At 36.9% G+C, this 21,642-nt stretch overlaps 1 protein-coding gene across 6 annotated transcripts in view; it reads left to right on the forward strand.

Annotated features, from left to right (window-relative positions):
* Window positions 1-21,642, forward strand: part of ZFR (zinc finger RNA binding protein) — a 75,678-nt gene that overhangs the window by 20,269 nt on the left and 33,767 nt on the right. For 5 of the 6 annotated variants that reach the window (XR_003429923.1, XM_027092690.1, XM_027092691.1 and 2 more), the window contains 8 exons: window positions 177-321; window positions 3,060-3,278; window positions 9,270-9,517; window positions 11,694-11,885; window positions 12,403-12,694; window positions 14,418-14,611; window positions 16,301-16,420; window positions 17,305-17,450. Coding sequence is in view for 5 of the 6 variants with exons in the window: in XM_027092690.1 (XP_026948491.1) it covers window positions 177-321; window positions 3,060-3,278; window positions 9,270-9,517; window positions 11,694-11,885; window positions 12,403-12,694; window positions 14,418-14,611; window positions 16,301-16,420; window positions 17,305-17,450 (1,556 nt within the window). In the remaining variant the exon portion in view is untranslated. The remainder of the gene's footprint in view (window positions 1-176; window positions 322-3,059; window positions 3,279-9,269; window positions 9,518-11,693; window positions 11,886-12,402; window positions 12,695-14,417; window positions 14,612-16,300; window positions 16,421-17,304; window positions 17,451-21,642) is intronic. The other variant, XM_027092692.1, reaches the window with a different exon arrangement.

A 21,642-nucleotide genomic window follows, 5' to 3' on the forward strand; every position in this document is an offset into this window, starting at 1 on the left:
ATTTGATGAAGTCCAAAATGAATGCCCTTTGTATTGAATTTGAATCTTCTGTCTCTGTTCATACATATTTAGGCTTTTGTTTTCTTTTATTGCGTTTTTAATATAGTAAAGATGAAGGTTTTTTTCCGTCTGCCACTTCGCTCATAGCAAGATTTTCTTTCATTCTTTTTCTTTAGGACTCGTACTCATATGTAAGATCCACAGCTCCTGCTGTAGCTTATGATAGTAAGCAGTACTACCAACAACCAACAGCAACTGCAGCTGCTGTAGCTGCTGCCGCCCAGCCTCAGCCTTCTGTTGCTGAGACCTACTATCAGACAGGTGGGTTTTATTAACATATGCCCTTTCATTGTACACTATTGAAACATATTATTCAAGGTGTTTTTTAACGAAAATATGCTTTTGAATCCATCTAAACTCATTGTGTTATATTACCTTGAGGGGCAGGTTCTAACCATGTCCTTCTCTTTCTCCACAAGAATGCCTTTGAGTCCCAAAGAGAGAAGATCTTGGAGGCAATTCATAATCATGTCCTTCCTTCCTGAAAGTGTATTTCATATCTGTTCTTCAGATTATAGTTCTTTTCCTGTTGAAATAAGCTGTACAAAAGAAGTTGTGGCAATAACTTCTGGCCACCTTCTTCTCTTTGTCTGAAATGCCCAGACATAACTGCTGACTGCCTTTGTAACTAGTGGAGGCCCTAGTATGGTTTCCATTTTGTGGACCCTTTTTTTTTTGGCCATGCCGTGCAGCTTGTGGGATTAATAGTTCCCCAACCGGGGATTGAATCCGGGCCCTCAGCAGTGAAAGCTCGGAGTCTTAACCACTCCGACTGCCAGGGAATTCCTGTGGACCCATACTTTTAACTCATCTTTCTCTGATCTGTAATGACAGTTGGTTCCGTTACCAGCCATTGATATTACAGTATGTATTAATGGTTTGAATGCAGGAAGTATTTTGTTTGCAAAGAAGCCTACATATTTGTAGTCTTTAAAAGATAGGTTTTTTTCATAGAGATTTAATTGAGAACTTTTAAAGCAAAGCTCTCTTAGTTCTGAAAAATAGCAACTCCTTTACTTTAATTTTTTTTTTTTTTTTTTTTTTTTTTTTTTTTGTGGTATGCGGACCTCTCACTGTTGTGGCCTCTCCCGTTGCGGAGCACAGGCTTCGGACGCGCAGGCTCAGCGGCCATGGCTCACGGGCCCAGCCGCTCCGTGGCATGTGGGATCTTCCCGGACTGGGGCACGAACCTGTGTCCCCTGCATCAGCAGGCGGACTCTCAACCACTGCGCCACCAGGGAAGCCCTGATTTATTTTTGAGTAATACTTTTTTATTACTATTTATTTTATTTTATTATTTTTTGGCTGCATTGGGTCTTCGTTGCTGTGCACGGGCTTTCTCTAGTTGTGGCGAGCGGGGGCTGCTCTTTGTTTTGGTGCACAGGTTTCTCATTGTGGTAGCTTCTCTTGTTGCGGAGCATGGGCTCTAGGCGCATGGGCTTCAGTAGTTGTGGCTCACAGCCTCAGTAGTTGTGGCTCGCGGGATCTAGAGCTCAGGCTCAGTAGTTGTGGTGCACAGGCTCAGTTGCTCCGCAGCATGTGGGATCTTCCCAGCCCAGGGCTCAAACCCATGTACCCTACATTAGCAAGTGGATTCTTTTTTTTTTTTTTTTTTTCCTGTACACTGGCCTCTCACTGTTGTGGCCTCTCCCGTTGTGGAGCACAGGCTTCGGGCGTGCAGGCCCAGCGGCCACGCCTCACGGGCCCAGCCGCTCCGCGGCAAGTGGGATCCTCCCGGACCGGGGCATGAACCCGCATCCCCTGCATCGGCAGGTGGACTCTCAACCACTGCGCCACCAGGGAAGCCCAGCAGGTGGATTCTTAACCACTGTGCCACCAGGGAAGTCCTGACTCAGATCTTTCTAGGGTACTTTTAGTTCTAAGATTGATTTTATGAGTCCCTTAAAAGTGGTTTAAAAATATTTTAAACCACTTTTCTTATCGTCTGACTTTTCTTATCGTCTCTTTTCTAATGATTTGTGGGTACAGTGAACTATAATGAACTTCCTGATTAGTTACCAAGGTTAAATAGATTGTGCTTAAGAGTACTAAAGTGATCTAAGAGTCAGAAGACCTTGGTGTAGTCTGAACTCTGACATTGACCATGTGACTTCTGTGAATCATTTAGCTCCTGGACATCAGGGTTTTTTGGTAAAATGTTGTACTCTTCTATATGTTGTGTGGATCAAATTTCATGCTATGTGTAGGAAAAGTTTTATAAACTCTTAAGTGCTATTTATTTCAAATACTTTAACTAGGCATGAAATGAGTTTGGCCCCTGATATTTGGGCCTTTCTCAGAAAATTACATTTGTATGCTTTACTGATTATTAATAACAGATTAATTATTAATTTAGTGATAATAAGTCTCATAGATTCTTAAAGTATACATTTGTTTTAATATGTTCAGGGACAGTGGAAAGTTTAGCAGAGACATTAATGGTAGCCATTTAAGAACAGCTGACTCATGCTATTGACATTTGAAGAATTAAGTCAGTAGCACCTTGTGGGTTGTAATTAGATTGAAGTTCACTATGGATAAAATCAGTAAAATGCCATGAATAGTATATGAAAAAGTTCCATGTAATTAAACATTGAAAACTTCACTGTGACTTAAATTATACTTTGAGGCTCTCTCTATTCTGTTCCCAATATTAAGCATAACTCTCAAGTAGACTGACTAGCCCAAATACACACATACACACACATACCCTTTTCTAAAAACTTTGTTTATTGCTAACATGTTTTAAATAGTGCTGGTGTTTTAGTTGGAAATTTTGAACAATGTCATTTTGGAAATATGTAAAAAGCATATGTGGAGGGATAGTAAATTTATACAGATGCTATATTTTATTAAGTTGGTGATAAGAATTTTATCAAGAAGAAATTGCTAACATAAAATTTACAGTTAATGATGTTTACATTTTTTTTCTAGGATACTGGTACAGTAACTATAGTGGTTCACCCTTCTAATTTTCTGATGTCTCTTTCCCAATTTAGCCCCTAAAGCAGGTTATAGCCAAGGTGCAACTCAGTATACACAAGCCCAGCAAACTCGACAAGTGACAGCCATAAAACCAGCCACACCAAGTCCAGCTACCACTACTTTCTCCATTTATCCTGTATCCTCCACCGTACAGCCAGTAGCAGCTGCAGCTACTGTGGTGCCGTCCTATACCCAGAGTGCTACTTATAGTACCACGGCAGTTACTTATTCTGGTAAGGCTGATAAACTGTGTTTAAATGAGTAACCAAATTAAAAAGAGACTCACCAAGAAACTATCTTGATTTTCTATGGAATGATCTTACTCCCAGTAGCAAGAATTGGATTAATTGATAGGCGTTAATACAAATATATGTGCATAATGTGACAAATGAACCATAATCGAAGTTGTAAGGGTTTTTTTGGTTTGTTTTTTATTAATTAGATAAAATAACACCTAGTATTCTACAGGGTCATTTCCTGTCTGACTTTTCCAAATGAGTTTGAAAGTTCAAAGTTAACTTCAGGAAATAACCACTGACAGATTCTTTATATTGTTTTTTCCAGCTCTCAAGAAGCTATATCTTCATATTTATCCTCAGGAATAAGTAACCTTGAAAATATTGGGGGCCTTTATAAACATCCATAAGATGATGGTTATATAACACATCTCTTGGAAGGACAGAGCAGATTTATTTTCCTTAAATAATCATATATTTTCCCTGGAGAAGAATAATTACTAAAACCTTCTTGCTGTGCCCACTGCTCTTCCTAATTTCCAGCTGAGGTACTTTGTAGTGTTGCAGTGATGAAAGTCACACATGGCTTTTTTGAAGACACTTAGCCTTGTATTACTGCATGGTTTGTTGTTGTTTTGCATTTTATTTATTCCTTAATATGCTGTCTTGTTCCATGGAGGATTTAAGGTGACATAGGCCGTTGCATTTCTTACCTCTTGATGTTTTTGTGGTAGCCTAGCTACTGAATTTCTAAACTATTTTTTTATTTTTTAGAGATTTTTTTATCTCTTACCCTATGTCAAATCCTGTGCTTGGTGCTAGGGATAGAAATCAGGCAGGCATGATGTATTTGGGATCAACAGTTATTGTGGCTGGAATACAGGATACATGGGGTAACTATCAGGAGCTGAGGCTGGAAATGTCAGTGTGGAAAGTTTTGTAGGGTCTGCTGTGGTGTCTGTGTTTATCCTGTGGGCAGACAGGGTGCTAAAGAGGAGATCTCAAGAAGGGGAGCAATGGGAACACATTTATAAGTTAATTAAGACAGCCATGTGGAAATGAACTGGCATGAGGAGATGATGTTATTCGGGATTGCCCAGTTACAACTTTTCTGCCTTTCTCTGATTAGCTAGTTATAAGTGTAAATGGAGTTATTTTAATGAAATCTGTTTGGACACTAAAAAAAAAATCCACATTAGCTTTAACAAAATAAGGAATACGATAGTATCCTTTCCTACTCCTTGTTTCTCTCTTGACTGTGCTCCTTCTCCCACTATCTTTTCTCTGTCTCAGTGTTCGTCTCTCTCAGTTGCTTGAATATACCTTACACAGAATGAAGATAATTATTTTTATTTACTGCTTTATTATGTAAGTAATACATCATTTTAAACCTTGAAAGTATGGATTAAAAAAGGAGAAAAAATTAAATTACTAGACATCTACCCCTAGACATTAATTACCATTAACATTTTAGGGCATGTCCTTCTAGACTTTCTTCCATGGGACTATGCATATATAAACATGGTTTCTTTATAAAAATGAATTTGTCTTGTATCTACTGTAGTGTAAACTCCTTTCCTCATTGTGAATGTTCTTTCTAAGTATAGAAATATACCATTCCTTGGTTTCATGTTTTTTCCCCAATTTTAGAAAATTTTAATTCTGCAGAAAAGTGAAAAAATATTATAGTACAACAAATGCCCGCACAACATTTACCTAGACTCACCAAGTATTATTTTAATACATTTGCTTTATCTCGCCTCTCTTTAAACATATTTTCAAATGGTTCAGCAGTGTTTTATAAGTTGCAGGCAACATGGTGCTTTGCCTAGAATTCTTCCACATGTATTTCCTAAGAATAGGGGCATTCTTTTATATAGCCACAATTCAGATAAGGAATTGGACATGGATATTATCTAATAAATTTTCTCCAGTTGTCCACAAATGTCTTTTATGGCTGGGCTTTCTCTGTGGTTAATGTATTTGTGTTTGTGCTTTGTTTTAAATTTAGGGTCCAGTCAAGGATTATGGGTTGTATTTGGTTGTTAGTTTCAGTTTCCTTTAATGTAGAATAACCCCTGTTTTTATCTTGTCTTTCATGACCTTGATGTTTTTGAAGAGTTCAGACCAGTCTTGTAGAATATCCCACAATCTAGATTTACCTGATTGCTTTTATGTTTAGATTCTGGCAGCTTTTTAGTTAATTAAACTACCTATGTGAGCATTACATTTCAGCACATCAGATGCACAAAATAAATGTCTGTTTATTCCTTATTGATGGTGCCAAGTATAATCACTGATTAAAGTGGTGACTACCAGATCTTTCCATTGTAAAGTTACCTTTTTCCATTTTATAATTAACCAAGTAATCTGTGGGCCTATTGCTCAACTACCTTTCTCTCTAAGGTGTTAGATCCTATGAAAATCTCAGTAACTGAATCAGGTTCTCCAATGGTGAATGCAAAATCCTTTTACTAAGAATCAATGTAAAAGGATTTGGATTCTTAGACATTCTTCCCTAAAAAGGAGTCCCCTCACCCCTTCTTTTTTAGTATTACTGTGGGCTCCTTTTTTATTCAGTGTAGTATCCATTGCTTTCATTTTTCTTTCTGAGGCACACAGTGTCCCAAATTTGGCCAGTGGGATCCTTTTCAAACCAACTCTGAGTCTTTTGAATTTGGCATCATTTGTCTTTGAGCACTTCTTTCCTTTCTGGCACAGTAAGATGTTATTCTGCCTGATTCACCATTGTATCCCTAGCATCCAGCATAGCATTTGACATAGGGTAAGAGATAAAAAAAACCTCTGAGAAATAAAAAAATATTTTTAAAATTCAGTAGCTAGGCTTCTAACAGCCAAGATGCAACAAAACATCAAGAGATAAGAACTGAAATTGCCCATATCACCCTAAATCCTGCGCAGAACAAGACAGTGTATTAAGGAATAAATAAAATGCAAAACCACAACAAACTTTGAGCCTTTTCTGCCCTAGACTCACAATTAGCCATTTCATAAAGGAGCGCCTTGGTTTCTGCATGGCATTGGTATTTAGAAACCAAGATCTATGCTTAGAAAAACATAGTTTTTAATGACTAATACTGTCTTATTGTATGCATGTACCACATTTTAAAGGTTCTTTTTGGGGACACTTAGTTTCATATTAAGGAAAAACTAGAAACGACACTAGGTAAACATCCTTTTATGTAAAGATTTGTGTGTTTGCCAGTTGTTTCCCTAGGATAAATTCCTAGATTTGGAACTGTTACATCAGAGTATATACATTTTTTAAGGAACATGTGATACACAATGTGAAATTGCCATCCAGAGAGATCATTATTAGGGCTTCTGAATTCTGTATCTGCAATTTTATATCAGCTACAACTTAAGTCAGCTATTCTTCTTATCTCATTAAAAATGAGTTCTAGAGTATTGGTACCTACGAAATGATGACTTGTAGTATGATGCATTTACTGTTGAAGTGATAATTTTTGTTTCTGATACCATACCTTTAAAAATTATATTTTAACTGCTATAATTATGCAACTTTCTAATTGACAGGTATTTATAATAAAGGTGCTTTTTAAGTGAAACTGTTTTAGCATTTCCAGATTGAGCTTTTACTTAATTTAGAGACACATCCTTATATTTATTTTCCCATAGTGCTTTATAAGAAATGTACGTTTGTTTCCTAGTAGTTATAGGAGATTTAAAGGTGTTCCTTAGCAGAATTCCAGAACCTTCAGCCTACCTTTCAGTTTATGCTTTGATTTTTTTTTTTAAAAAGCTAAGTAGTAAGCTATAATTAAGCTTACCTTTTTATTAGTTTTAGACTACATGTGTACAAATGAAGGAGGTTATTTTGTAAATATTATGCTTAACCTAGTGATTTTTGTTGTTTAAATAACACAGAGGACCTTATGATCTCTTAGCCTCAGTTTTTTCATCTGTAAAGTAAGTATAGTAATACCTGCAATACCTAACTTATAGTTCTGTTGTGAGACTTCACTGTGTCTGGAACACTGCCTCCCATATTGTGAATTCTCAATTTTAAACCTAGGGAATTCCCTGGCGTTTCCAATGGTTAGTACTCAGCGCTCTCACTGCTGTAGGCCTGGGTTCAATCCCTGGTTGGGGAACTAAGATCCCGCAAGCCGTGAGAGGTGCTGCCAAAGGAACAAAAAAAAACCCTAGAAGTCCTGGTCATCCAGCATTGTAGGATGCTGCTGCCCTTATTCTCCTTTTTATTTTCTTGATACATAATTCCTGAAGTTATATTTTAAGTGGCATGTTTACAGTTCCTACACACAACTAGTCATTTGGAAATTTTATATTAATAAAAATTTTATATAGAAATTATGGTCCTAACCAGTAATAATCCACAAGTAGCTTTGTTATTTTAAAAATCAGACAATTTTATGGTGTTGTTTAAAGAGCGAAATTTAAACTGTACATGTTTCCGACTATAAATGTGCAAGTATTTGGCTGTGAGCTTAATTATATTCTTTTATCACAGACTTCAGTAATAGAGGCCACTGGTAGGACTGACAAAGAATTTATTGATTTTTATAGAATTTTTCTTTTAACCAATTATACCAAGTGTTTTCTAATTTTTAGAACTCTGTTCATATGCTTATTATTGATGTGTTTACCTGCTTCTTTCTACTTTCATTTTTAGGTGTTTTCTTCGTTACCACATTTTCTTTCTTTATATCTTCGTAAGCATTTATATAATTTAATAACCTGACATATAAGTCTATGAAGGTTTTTCATAAAAGTTGCCCAACTACTTTCTCTCTCTCTCTCTCTCTCTCTCTCTCTCTCTGTCCGCTTTCAGATTCCTATGATTCTGATTTCCCATGAATCTTAACCTTCACCTTTCCAATTCTTATTTTCTCCCCTGTGTGTGTAATATATATTGGAGTCAATGTGTCATGAGTCTTTACTCCTCAGTATAGCAGCCTGCATTTGAGATACCAAAAAGTTCAGTTTTCCTTAAGTCGTTCTCCTGTGCCATCATGGCAACTAGGAATCTCTCTCTTGAGCCTTAACTCTTGGCCCACTCATTTCCACTTTAGGGGAAAGGATGATAATTAGGGAGTCCAGCAAATTTCCAGAGATCTTAGTTTAGGAAGCAGTAAGTTTTCCAGTTTTGTGATAACATAATCATAACATTACACCATGTATATATTATATCAATAACTAGTCTAATGTGTTACTCATCAAAGACTTTGAACAATGGAAATGGATAGAATCCATACATTTAACCAGAAAATTCAGTGCTTTTTCACCTTTTGGAAGATGAGAACCAGTGTATTTGGTTCTTTATTTCAAAATCTTTTCTTTGTCGTCCTAGATGTTCATCTGAACTCCAACTCCATATTATGGACTTCTGCTAAGCTTTATTCACCTTGCCTCTCCAGACCAGCTTCTATCAGCTCCTTGCTTTTATTGGTTGCACAACCCATCAGTCAGTCCCTGGGATTCAGAATCTTGGTGTCATCTTTGTGTGTTTTCCTCTTCTTTCACATATTTTATCCTCTAAGCCACCAAGCATGTAAAATCTTACTTTCATGACTTCCTTCTTTTTTCCTTTCTAGTATCCTAGTTCAGACTCTTCCTCAAATCCAGCACTTCCCAAATTATTCAGAGGAATTCTGCTTGGGGAAATACTAATAGTAGGTTCTATAACCACATAAGTTTATCAAGCCTATCACTTCCCTCCAACGGAACTATAAGCCTTCTTGAAAGCAGTGTCCAAGTCTTATTCTTACTTCATATCTCCATGACACCTGGCACGTATTGCGTAAATACTATGTTGGTTGACTTACATTAAAAGGAAGATAAGTGAGATTTTTTTTCCCCAGGTTTTGTAAATAGGCACATGAAAACCTACCTTTATTAGCAGCATTTATTGGATTTACATTCACAGCATTTATCTTGGCCTTTTATAATTATGTAATATAACCTTTGTTTGATTTTATCTGTAAGGTACATCTTATTCAGGTTACGAAGCAGCCGTCTATTCAGCTGCATCCTCCTACTACCAACAACAGCAGCAGCAACAGAAGCAGGCGGCGGCGGCGGCGGCAGCAGCTGCTGCAACAGCTGCTTGGACAGGGACCACCTTCACTAAAAAAGCACCATTCCAAAATAAACAACTGAAACCAAAACAGCCTCCCAAACCACCCCAGATTCACTATTGTGATGTTTGTAAGATCAGCTGTGCTGGACCACAGGTACTTATGTTGTATGCTTTACCATGAGTCTTCAGTGGTTGGGTTTTTTGTTTTTTGCTTTTTTCCTGTTGGTAAACTTAAAATAAGTGATTTAGGGAAGAGTCTATTTATAAAATCTAGTGAGTTCAGCTCCCTTCCCAACTTTATTTGTTAATACTTTATTTAAGGGTATCTAGTTTTCGTATAAAACTTTGATAAGCAGTTTGGTGGACAAAAGGCATAGTATTTGAAAAGATCAGATTTTGACTCTTTAGTAGTTTCTTCCAGTTATATCCACTCCCACCCTTGCCCAACCTGTGTACCTTCTTTTTAATTTACTAGATTAGTTCTGTCTACTTTTCAAAACAGAATTTGTAGGGTATTTTCAGTTACCAGCATTTGCTGAGTTACACCAAATTAGGGAAAATTTTAATATATGTGGCTAGTAACATAAAACCTTCTTTTTTCCTATTTTCAGTATGATAGGAAACAGGTTCATTGTGATTACTTGGTTGGGGGAGAGGAGACAGGTGGGGAATGTTTGCAGCAACCCAAGATTAAACCTGAACTGGAACAAGAATGTTGGTTTTAGGATTTGAGGAGTGTATCTTACTCAGTAGTGACTGTTTTAAAGGTACTGATGCTAAGAGTGGCAAATGCAAACCATAAGAGACTTGTTGAATATGTGGTACCATGTAAAAGGATAGACCATGGCTGTAGGGTGATAGGTTAATTGCAGCATTTAGAATGAGTATATATATAAGGCTGACCATTGATCTGGGGGAGCTGGATGGTTACACAAGAACAGGCCAAGGGTACTTCTGCAAGTCAGAGGCAGTGCCATAAGGGATTAACGAGCCTTAGAGAAAAATACCATTGAGGTGGTGAGGTAGAGTGAGTTAGAGTCTAGTGTAGACATAAGGAGGGAGAATAAGTTGGTATATAAGGGACCATGGTTCCAGTCCTCTCTGCAACTAACTTGTGGCCCTGGGCAACTTGGAGACCTTAACTTCTTTGGGCTTTTGTTTCCTCAGTTCTGTAATAAGGACTTGTCCTAAATAATTGAGGTTCAGACTGCTTCACAGAGCCACTTTAAACTGCCGCAGATAGTGAGAGGAGAATCAGATGGCTAGGTCTTATGCCTTCCTCTTTTGTTTCAAAAACAGTAACTTTCCTTACTTGTGCACAAGATTTCATTTTGAGGAAGGATTCTCTTGTTTAAAATTTAGAAAATTGTTGTTTTAGTTAATCTCCAAAGTCTCATCGAGCTCTGAGATTCTATGCTGTATATATAATTTTATGCTAATCATATGTCTGTATTAAAACAATTTTTTAAATAATACAGGAAAGAGTAACTATCTAGCCCCACTCAAGAAAAAACAAACTACCCAGCAGTCCTTATTGACCTCCTCTCATTTTAATAAAGCTACCTTCTTCAGTCATCTGCATTGAAGACGATTTTTTTTTAATGGTTTTTTGTTTTGTTTTGTTTTTTATTTTTGGCTGCATTGGGTCTTCGTTGCTGCGTGCCGGCTTTTCTCTGGTTGTAGCGAGCAGGGGATACTCTTGGTTGCAGTGCGTGGGCTTCTCATTGCGGTGGCTTCTCTTGTTGCGGAGCACAGGCTCTAGGCGCACGGGCTCAGTAGTTGTGGCTCGTGGGCTCTAGAGCGCAGGCCCAGTTGTTGTGGCACATGGGCTTAGTTGCTCTGCAGCATGTGGGATCTTCCCGGACCAGGGCTCGAACCCATGTCCCCTGCATTAGCATGTGGATTCTTAACCACTGTACCACCAGGGAAGCCCTGAAGACAATTTTTAATGTATAATTTCACTATTTTGATGGCTAGTATTACAATAATACTATTTTTCCTTCGAAAGAGATAAAATTTTGGCTGTTAAATATTTTAAATAGGCTTTTGTTTAGGGTGGCATGGATTCTAACACAGATCCTATGTGAAAATGCATTCTGTGTTTGAAAAATAAAAGGAAGTGTTAGGTAAATGTATTCTTGGAAAACAAGGTACAGAGAACCACTGATATATCATATATGTAGGGAAACCACATGCTGTTGTTCAGTTGCGTTTAAAAAATGTGTAGTGCTGATTTTTTAATGAGTATTAGAGATTTGAGAATTGAATAATTTCAAATGATGTAGATAGAAAATTAGTGAAGCAAAATTTATTCTTTTTGTTTGAAACAGACTTACAAAGAACATTTAGAAGGGCAGAAACATAAAAAAAAAGAAGCTGCATTGAAAGCCTCACAGAATACCAGCAGCAGCAACAACTCCACTCGTGGGACTCAAAATCAGCTACGTTGTGAGCTCTGCGATGTGTCTTGTACAGGAGCAGATGCGTATGCTGCCCACATTCGTGGTGCTAAGCATCAGAAAGTAGGTGTTTTTTTCCCACACACCCTTATGTCTTACTCTGTTTTCTTCTCCTTTTTCAGTGGGGGGTTTAAAGTAAAGGTGGCTTCAAAATTTGAAAACTTTGAGTGCATTATACACCTTGCTTACATGTATATAAAGGTGACATCAAATACTCTTTGCTTAAGGAAGGAAAGACTGGAGACCTTTCTTCTTTAAATTTAACTAGATCGTTTTTTTCCACCAACTGGAAATTGAGTCATGTGATTGTTTTCTGCCTTTTGTCATGCTTACAACTAGGTTGGTAAGCATGTGGCCAAGTCATTTCCTTACCTGGTGGTAGATGGAATATGTATCCATATCTGCTTCACGGAGATTATTTTGAAAGTAATAAGTTTTTATCTAAAAATGTATAACAAAAAATACAAAAAAGAAAAATATAGTTAAGATTTTCATTTTATAGTGTCTTTTAGACAAACTTTTTAAAAAACTTTTATATTCTCTGAGTTTCCTGACAAATAAATATGCTTTTATTTTGTAGGTGGTTAAATTACACACAAAACTTGGCAAACCCATTCCTTCAACAGAACCAAACGTTGTTAGCCAAGCTACTTCTTCAACAGCCGTGTCTGCTTCAAAACCAACTGCCTCTCCTTCAAGCATTGCAGCAAGCAATTGTACTGTGAATACTTCATCAATTGCAACTTCTTCAGTGAAAGGTCTTACAACTACAGGAAACTCGTCTCTTAATAGCACAGCCAACGCTAAAGTATCAGCAGTGCCTGCAAATATGGCTGCCAAGAAAACATCTACACCCAAAATAAACTTTGTTGGCAAGTACTGAAGATTCTCTGTGTTCCTTCTAACTCTGTTAAAGTGATGTTTCTCTTCCATTCCAGGACTAACCCTTCTACTTTTGCTGTTGTATCAGTCTTCTCCTTTCCTGGGACCTTATTCAATCATATATCTGTATTTTTTTCTTGAAATTTTTTCAGTTCCCTTTTCTTCAGCCAGCAGGTATACCTGTGTCTTTCATAATCTTAAAAAAAATATGTATATATTTTCCCATTTCTCAGGCTGCTAACCTAATTCTTATTTTCTCTACTTACTATCCAGTCCTCAGTCTCTTACAGTGTTTCGACTCTGTGCTTTTCTGAAACTGCTTTCAGGAGTCACCAAAGACCTACTTGCCTGATTGATTGAGTGGCCAGTTTTCTGTTTCATGCTTTTGACCTCTCTAACATTTGACACAGTTGACTGCTATACCTTAAAGCTTAAGATATGTCTCTGTCTCTATTCCATGTCCACTCACCTCTTCCTCGGGTATCTTTATTGGTTCTCCTGCCTTCATGTTCATTAACTGGTGGTGTTCCTAAGATTCTGATTTTGGCCCTCATCTCACTTACCTAGTATTCATGAGTGGTCTCATCTATTCCACTGTGTATGCAGTGAGTTTAAACTCAGTTGGGCCAATTCAAAACCCCCACCTGAGTTCTAGAGCCATATTTTAGGTATTTATTGGTCACTATCTGTATGGTTCTGTTGATGCCTACTAGTGTCTCATTCTAACTTTTTATCTCATCACAAGAGTACCATGAAATAATCTCATAAACTGCTGCTTTTTCACATGGAGAACTTCACTGACATCATTTCTTCTTATTTATTGCCTCTTCCAGTCGTTTATCTAGTCCTTTTGTTTCTGTCACTACAGTATTTCTCCAAAAAGTGTTGTTTCCTCTTCAGAGCCACTGCCTTGGTTTTTTGGGTTTTTTTGTGGTATGCGGGCCTCTCACTGTTGTGGCCTCTCCCGTTGCGGAGCACAGGCTCAGCGGCCATGGCTCACGGGCCCAGCCGCTCCGCGGCATGTGGGATCTTCCCGGACCGGGGCACAAACCCGCGTCCCCTGCATTGGCAGGCGGACTCTCAACCACTGCGCCACCAGGGAAGCCCCATAGTCTTTTTAACGCCATGTTTTTGTGCTTTTCTTGTACATACCACTGTTTCTGTTTAGACATCATTCTCTTTTTTTCTGCCTGACAGTTCATACTCATTGCTCTTCTTTCAAAGCCCAGCTCAAGTGTCACACCCTTGGTGAAGCCATTCTTAACTGGGTCAGTTTAAAGGGTTGTGGGTCCTTTCCTTTACATTCCCACAATACTGTTAATACTTATAACAGCACTTGCCACATTGTACTCTAATGACTTATATATTCCCTTAAATTGTTGGCACCTCAAAGACAGCCACACTGTCTTATTCTTATTATATTACTAGAACTTAGGACAGTGCCCCATCCCATCCCATAAGAGCCATGGTGGGGACAGAGAGCACCACTGGATATTGGGACGTAGAGAAGGGGAAAGAAAATTCAGACATGTATTTAATTAATAAGATAAAAAAGCCAAGTGGCTTTTCAAACTTCTGACCTGCTCTGCGTCAGGCAGGAGTTTGACAATTGGTAGAAAAGATCAGAACTTTATCTGAAGTTCTTGTTGTATCAAGCCGTACGTTATACAAAAAGAAAATTTAAATCACTATAATTCTTTTATGCTCTTCTAGGTGGTAATAAGCTGCAATCAACCGGAAATAAAACAGAAGACTTAAAAGGAACCGAATGTGCTAAAAGCACTCCTGTCACTGCTGTACAGATCCCGGAAGTAAAGCCAGACACAGTGTCAGAACCAGTCACACCTGCGTCCCTTGCTGCTTTGCAGAGTGATGTGCAGCCGGTGGGCCATGATTATGTGGAGGAGGTATTGATTTGAGAATACTACTGCTGTGAGATCAGATAAAGGGAAGACGTGTGTCTTTGTTACAAGCATGCTTTACATGTATAATTATATTGAATTATATTTTAGGTTTAGATTATTTAAAAAGGAATATCAAAGGCATCTTCGTTGAAGGTTTTTTTTTTAAGCTTGCCTAAGTGACATCACAATTTTTTTGTTAACTTCTCTCTTTCCCTGCTGACAGCCATCACTGTGGTGTGAAGTAACTTTCCATCTATTTGGCAGGCATTCTTTTAATATAACCCTTCTACTGTTCTTCTGAACAGAAAAAGTAATAAAAATTGTGAGCAGCAGAAATGACAAAGACAGCAAATATTTCCTTCCGAACAGTCAGTTTCATGTGTAAAATTAAGGTTGCTGATTTAACAGATACTGTTTATTTGATTTCCCAAGCTGATTAGAAAACTATTCCTGTTTTACAGACTAAGTAACTCAATAAATGGAGGATGAGGGAACGTCAGAGGGGCTTGATAAATATTTGCTGTTAGCAGAAAGACTAACATACAGTGGTGTAGCCCTACTCTTTACTTTTGCTGTATTGTAGAACAATTGTAGAGAACAAGTTCTCTGAGCTTCAGTGTCTACATCTATAAAATTTGGTTATCTCCTAGCAAAGTTACGAAGCTTAGATGAAGTAAAGTACCTAGCACAGTGCCTAGCCTACAGTAGATTTTTAGCAAGTATTTATTTGTTCCTTCATCCTTTTCCGCATCAAGAAAAATTACATATTGAGTTCTTTGTTTACAGGGTGGAAAATTGGGCTATGCAGTTTGAAAGTAGTTCATATACAATTTTAATTTAAAGTTATACCTCTTGGGAATTCCCTGGTGGTCCAGTGATGGAGGCTTCATGCTTCCACTGCTGGAGGCATGGGTTTGATCCCTGGTTGGGGAACTGAGATTCCACAATGCCGTGCATAGCGCAGCCAAAAAAAAGGACATTTAAAGGTTAATAAACTTCTTTAAAAATAAATTAACTAATTAAAGTTATAGCTCTTAAAAGAGTAAGACTTGGTTGTCTAAAAAAAAAAAAAAATGTACAGCCAGAACACCTTAATTGCCAGTGATGTTGGGTAAAATAATCTTAAACTTCAGAGAATTGAGTTCAGAACCAATTTTTAAAACTTGCACCGTTTGAACTTAGAATTCACTGTAGACTTTTTAATAACATTCTAGCCTACTTGTCTTCCTAACTGGTTGTGCAGTTAGAAAAAAATTGATACTGGTTTTCTATAAAGTTACATGTATAAAGTCTTGGGCTTTATAGAAATAAATGTGAATAATGCCTTTCATCATCTTTATCTCCATTTCCAAGAACAGTACCTGGCCAGTAGCAAGTATTGAGTAAATATTTATTATAGAATTTAAGGTATCTAATTGCATTTAAATCTAAATGTTTATATATAGACACAAGTATTAAAAGTTAATTACAAGAGCCAAATACATGCTAACACGTCTTGCATGCTACAGTTAAAAATTCTAACCTTTAGTTCATTTCTGTAGATTATCCTTTTTAAAAAGTATAGACATAGCCCTGTTTTCTTCTCACTTCAAATTCTAAAAGTTATTTACAACCCATGAGGGTTTATAATTGAAAACTTCAACTGTAACATTCCTGTTGTGATTCTTGAATTTTTTTTTTTTCCACATCAAGGTACGAAATGATGAAGGAAAAGTAATTCGATTCCATTGCAAATTGTGCGAGTGCAGCTTTAATGATCCCAATGCTAAGGAGATGCACTTAAAAGGGCGAAGACACAGACTTCAATATAAAGTGAGTAAAATTTCAGCTGTTTTCCCTTTTTATATGTCTTGGAACATTCTAGATTCAAAAACAAGGCCTCTAAATATAACTAAGTCTATGAACTCCCACTCCAGAACTGGCATGTAATGTCTCACATAGAGTCAGATGTTTAGTCTTTATTGACTAGTTTGTTATACTTAGGAAAAAATGATATCATATTTCATTACTTGTAGTGGCAAAATAAAGCTATAACATTATTTGGATCAAGTAATCATGTAAAGACAATTGCATCACAGGAAGTGTTTGAAAGAAGTGTCAGGTCTCCATTCTTTTCCTTTATCTTGGCAGAATCCCCACTAAAATGAATTATGAGATGAGGAATTCTTCATTGAAAACACTTCAAGTGATAAGTTAAATCTAAATAGTGTATTCAAAGTTTTTAATTAGGTTGGACTAATGCACTAGATTCATGTTTTCTAAACACAGAAGTGAAAGTTAAAATAATAGTCTGTTAAAGGGCAATACATTTATATGAAAAGAAACTTTTTGACCCCACACTCAGGTATCTAGAATCATTTACTTACAAACAAAGGAAAATTAATATCTGTCAGTCTTCTAAGGATTTCTTTTATTGGTTAGCACTAAGTTATGTACGTTTTACATACTAAATGTATAACTTTAAACTTTAACAACTAAGAATTTTGGGAGTGGGAAGGAAAGAAGAATGTTTATGAATGTATTCTGAATTTTTCCTCTGATTCAACTTATTTTACTGCATTTACTCTTAAAATAGGAAATTTGCAAATAAAAGCCCCTACGATGAAAGAATATGTGGGATTGTATGATTTAAAGATACGTGTAGTAGGTTGTTGGAGGGGTTGCTGGTTTTTCAAATATCTTGTCTGTATTAACAGAAAAAAGTAAATCCAGATCTGCAAGTAGAAGTAAAACCCAGTATTCGAGCAAGAAAGATTCAAGAAGAGAAAATGAGGAAGCAAATGCAGAAAGAGGAGTATTGGCGAAGAAGAGAAGAAGAGGAACGCTGGAGAATGGAAATGAGGTTAGTATCTTTAATAGCACGATAAGTGGTTTAGCCTTTCTAAAAAACGTAGCTATTCTGAGTATGTGACATCCATTCAGAGCAATCCAGATTTATTTAATATACTTTTTTTTAGATTTATTTATTATTTTATTTATTTATTTATTTTTGGCTTTGTCAGGTCTTAGTTGTGGCACACGGGATCTTCATTGAGGCGTGCAGGATCTTCGTTGTGGCACGCGGGATCTTCGTTGTGGCGCACAGGCTTCTCTCTAGTTGTGGCATGTGGGTTTTCTCTTCTCTAGTTGTGACACACAGGCTCCAGGGCACACAGGCTCTGTAGTTGTGGCACGCAGGTTCCAGAGCATGTGTGGGCTCTGTAGTTTGCGGCACGCAGGCTCTCTAGTTGAGGCACGCGAGCTCAGTAGTTGAGGCGCGTGAGCTCAGTAGTTGTGGTGTGCAGGCTTAATTGCCCCGCAGCATGTGGGATCTTAGTTCCCTGACCAAGGATCGAACCTGCGTACCCTGCATTGTAAGGTGGATTCTTTACTACTGGACCACCAGGGATGTCCCTATTTAATATACTTTTAGTTTTCACTTCTCAGGAAGATCTTAGGTCTAGGAGAGAAATGCATTAAAACTAAGTTATTGGCTATTCTAATATTTAACTGTGTCCTTGGTATTAGGAATTAAGTTGGAAATGGTATCTTATATATATTTAAATACATAAATAGTTTAATACTATAAATAAGTGCCTCAGTTTAAAACAAGCAAAATAGAACATTTGGTTACATGATGAAAATATCCAGAATATCAGATTTAGTAGCTTCTAGACATTAATAATGTGTGGGTTTTGGGGTGTTTTTGTTTTTGTATCTCAGGAAACATCTATTATAAAAACTTCAGAGGCTCCAGGGAAGGAGAAATGAGAAACATGTTCAAGAGATATGTAAATGTTTCGTTTTACTGATGTAATTGGCATATCTTTAAATGGTAACAATTAACTGGTTTTTATTATATTCACAGAGTTGTGCAGTCATTACCACAATCAATTTTAGAACATTTTCATGACCTGCAAGAGAAACCACAAACCCATTAGCAGTCAATCCTTATTCCCCCCCACAACTCCTCCCTCTATCCCCTAGGCAACCACTAATAAACTTTGTCTCAATAGATTCACCTATTCTGGAGATTTCATATAAATGGAATCACAAAATATGTTGTCTTTTGTGTCTGGCTACTTTCACTTAGCATAACGTTTTCAAGGTTCATGCATGTTATAGCATATATCAGCACTTCTTTTTTATAGGTGAATAATATTCCATTATGTGTATGTATCATATTTTGTTTATTCATCAGTTGATGGACATTTGTGTCATCTCCACTTTTGGGCTATCATGAATACTACTGCTATGAGGATTTGTGTACAAGTTTTAAAATATAATTAAGATAAATATAAACAAGTGTAATATATGTGTATTTTATAACCTACTTTTTTCATTTACATACCAACTCTTTTAAAAAGTAAGCTAGAATTATTTTATCTTATTTTTCATGGCTACATAGTATTCTCTTGTGCAGATGTAAAATTTTCCTTATAACCAATTACATATTGTTAGATATTTAGGTTTTTTACAGTATTTCCCTATTATAATTATTACATTGACCATCCTTGAGGCTATATTATTGCATAAATCATGATTAGTTGCTAATAATAAAGTCTCAGAAACGAAAATGTTTGACTGGCAGATACCCATACGTTTTGCCTGTACTGGATAGTTTAACTGGTTCTCAAACTTTTTGGTCTCAGGACCTTTTATACTCAATAATTACAAAACTCCAAAGAGCTTTTGTGTATATGGGTTATAGCTGTCAACATTTACTGTATTAGAAATGAAAACTGAGAAGTTTAAATATTTATGAATTAATTTTTAAATGACTTTATGTTTGTTAAAATGTAGTTAAATATTGATAATTATAGTATTAGATCAACCATATTTATTAATGTGGATAAATATAATATGCTAACTATAAAATAACTATATTTCTCCCCCAGAATAATGAGAATGACATTGTTTTATATTTTTTCAAATCTCTTTAATGTCTAGCTTAAGGTAGCCTGATTTTTCTATCTACTTCTCTGCTCAACAGGTTGTGATAACACATTTTGCCTCTGGATAACTCCAGTGTACACTCATAAGAGAATGAGAATGGAGAAGGCAAATGTCTTGTTATTATTATGAAAGTAATTTTGATGTCATGGATCCCCCTGAAGGTGTCTCAGGAACCACCTAGGGTCCCTGGACCACACTTTGAGAACTGCTTCTATAACTTATTAAAATCTCTGCCAATGAGAGAGTGAAACACGAAAGACAGTTTTGTTTCAACTTTAATTGTTTGTATTGCAGGCAAATTAAATTTTTTTTTTTTTTTTTTTTTTTTTAAATTCTTTATTTATTTTTGACGGCGTTGGGTCTTGAGTGCTGCGCACGGGCTTTCTCTAGTTGCGGCGAGCGGGGGCTACTCTTCATTGCGGTCGGTGGCTTCTCTTGTTGCAGAGCACAGGCTCTAGGCGCGCAGGCTTCAGTAGTTGTGGCTCGCGGGCTTAGTTGCTCCGCGGCATGTGGGATCCTCCCAGACCAGGGCTCGAACCCATGTCCCCTGCATTGGCAGGCAGATTCCTAACCCACTGTGCCACCAGGGAAGTCCCGGCAAATTAAATTTTTATTTCATGCTTAACCACTTACGTTTCTTCTGTGGTGAATTGCCTGTTTATTTGTTTAACTTACCTGTTGTTGATTTGTACAGATACTTCTTATAGCTATTAACACGTTATTAACATGTTACCTTTAAATAATCTTTGTTGTTATGTATGTATCGATTTTTATTTAGGTATCTAAATCTATTTTTCTTATTCTTTATGAAGTTTCTGCCTTTGTAATGCACTGGAAATTTTTCTCTATACCTAGATTACACAGTTACTTCCTCTTTTATTGTTATATCAAATATTTATTAAGCACTTACAGTTTGCCAGGAAGTAGCACGTAGTGTGTTAGACACCAAGTATGAATTGGTAAACAATGGATAAAGGTCCCTGCCCTTATTTAACATAAACAGCTTTAGTAATAACAAAGTATTCAGTACTGGAATGAACATGGTTTTCCAGAGCCTTCAAGCTCAAGACCTAAATAACATAGAAGTATGGTTCTTTCTGTCCTTAGTGGGATGACCTAAAAAGCACTGCTTATTCCCGACTGAAGAAATTGGTGGTTTCTACAGTGCTACTTGAGAAACATACTTCTTTCCTATGTTTTGTGTTAAACAAATTTGTCTGGTAAAAAGTTAGTTGTTACAAAACTTTGCTATAAAGACAGGACTACCTTGGGAGTTATTGGTATCCTAGTTTGAAGCTGAAAGCGAAGATAGAACTGAGAAGGAGAGAGTGACATGGTAAAAAAGAAATTAGATTCTGAAAATGTTGACTATTAAAACAGAGGCTACACACAGGCTACACACTAGCTGCCCACAGTCCAAGTTCAGTCCGTGGGTGTTTCATTTGGTACACATGGTATTTTTTGGATACCAACATGAACCAACACTTACCATGTATTACCATCTGTATTCCCTTATGGCAGTAATTAATAGCTGTGCTGTGGCTCAGAGCATGTGCTTTCTTCTTTACCATAGTTCCTGTCACCCTTAACATGTCCCCAAAAGTGAAACACGGTGTGAGTTGCCATTTATCTCAGTTGTTTTTCCTCATTGTAGAGAAGTGTCTTTGTCTCTCTGCCTGTATCAGTTGAGGAAATTAAAGGTAGTCTTCAGAAGTTCTCTCTTAGAAAAATTAGGAGAGAGCACATTTCTTTGGAGACATGAAGAAAATTTCTGAATGTATGCTTTGAGTCTTTCACTCACACACATTGTTGGTCTGGTCACATTAGGTAGGCATTTAAGTTTACAGTCTCCTGTAAAGAGGGAGAGGTTAGAAGGAACTCTGAGGTTTCTGGTGCTTGTTCTTTCAACCCTGTCTTCAGGCTGGGAAATTTTGTTTTGCTTTTATCTTTGTTTACTTATTCTCTTTTCACTGGGATTCACTTCCATTTACTGCTCAAGCAAATAAAGGTAATCAGATACAGTAGGAGAAAAGAGATGTAAGCTAGACTGATTTGGGCTATTTTTTAAATTGCTTTTTATATCATTATTGATTTAAATT

Source organism: Aethalodelphis obliquidens, unplaced genomic scaffold, assembly GCF_003676395.1.
Source record: "Aethalodelphis obliquidens isolate GAN/ISIS:26980383/991018 unplaced genomic scaffold, ASM367639v1 scaffold80, whole genome shotgun sequence".
Taxonomy (NCBI): domain Eukaryota; kingdom Metazoa; phylum Chordata; class Mammalia; order Artiodactyla; family Delphinidae; genus Aethalodelphis; species Aethalodelphis obliquidens.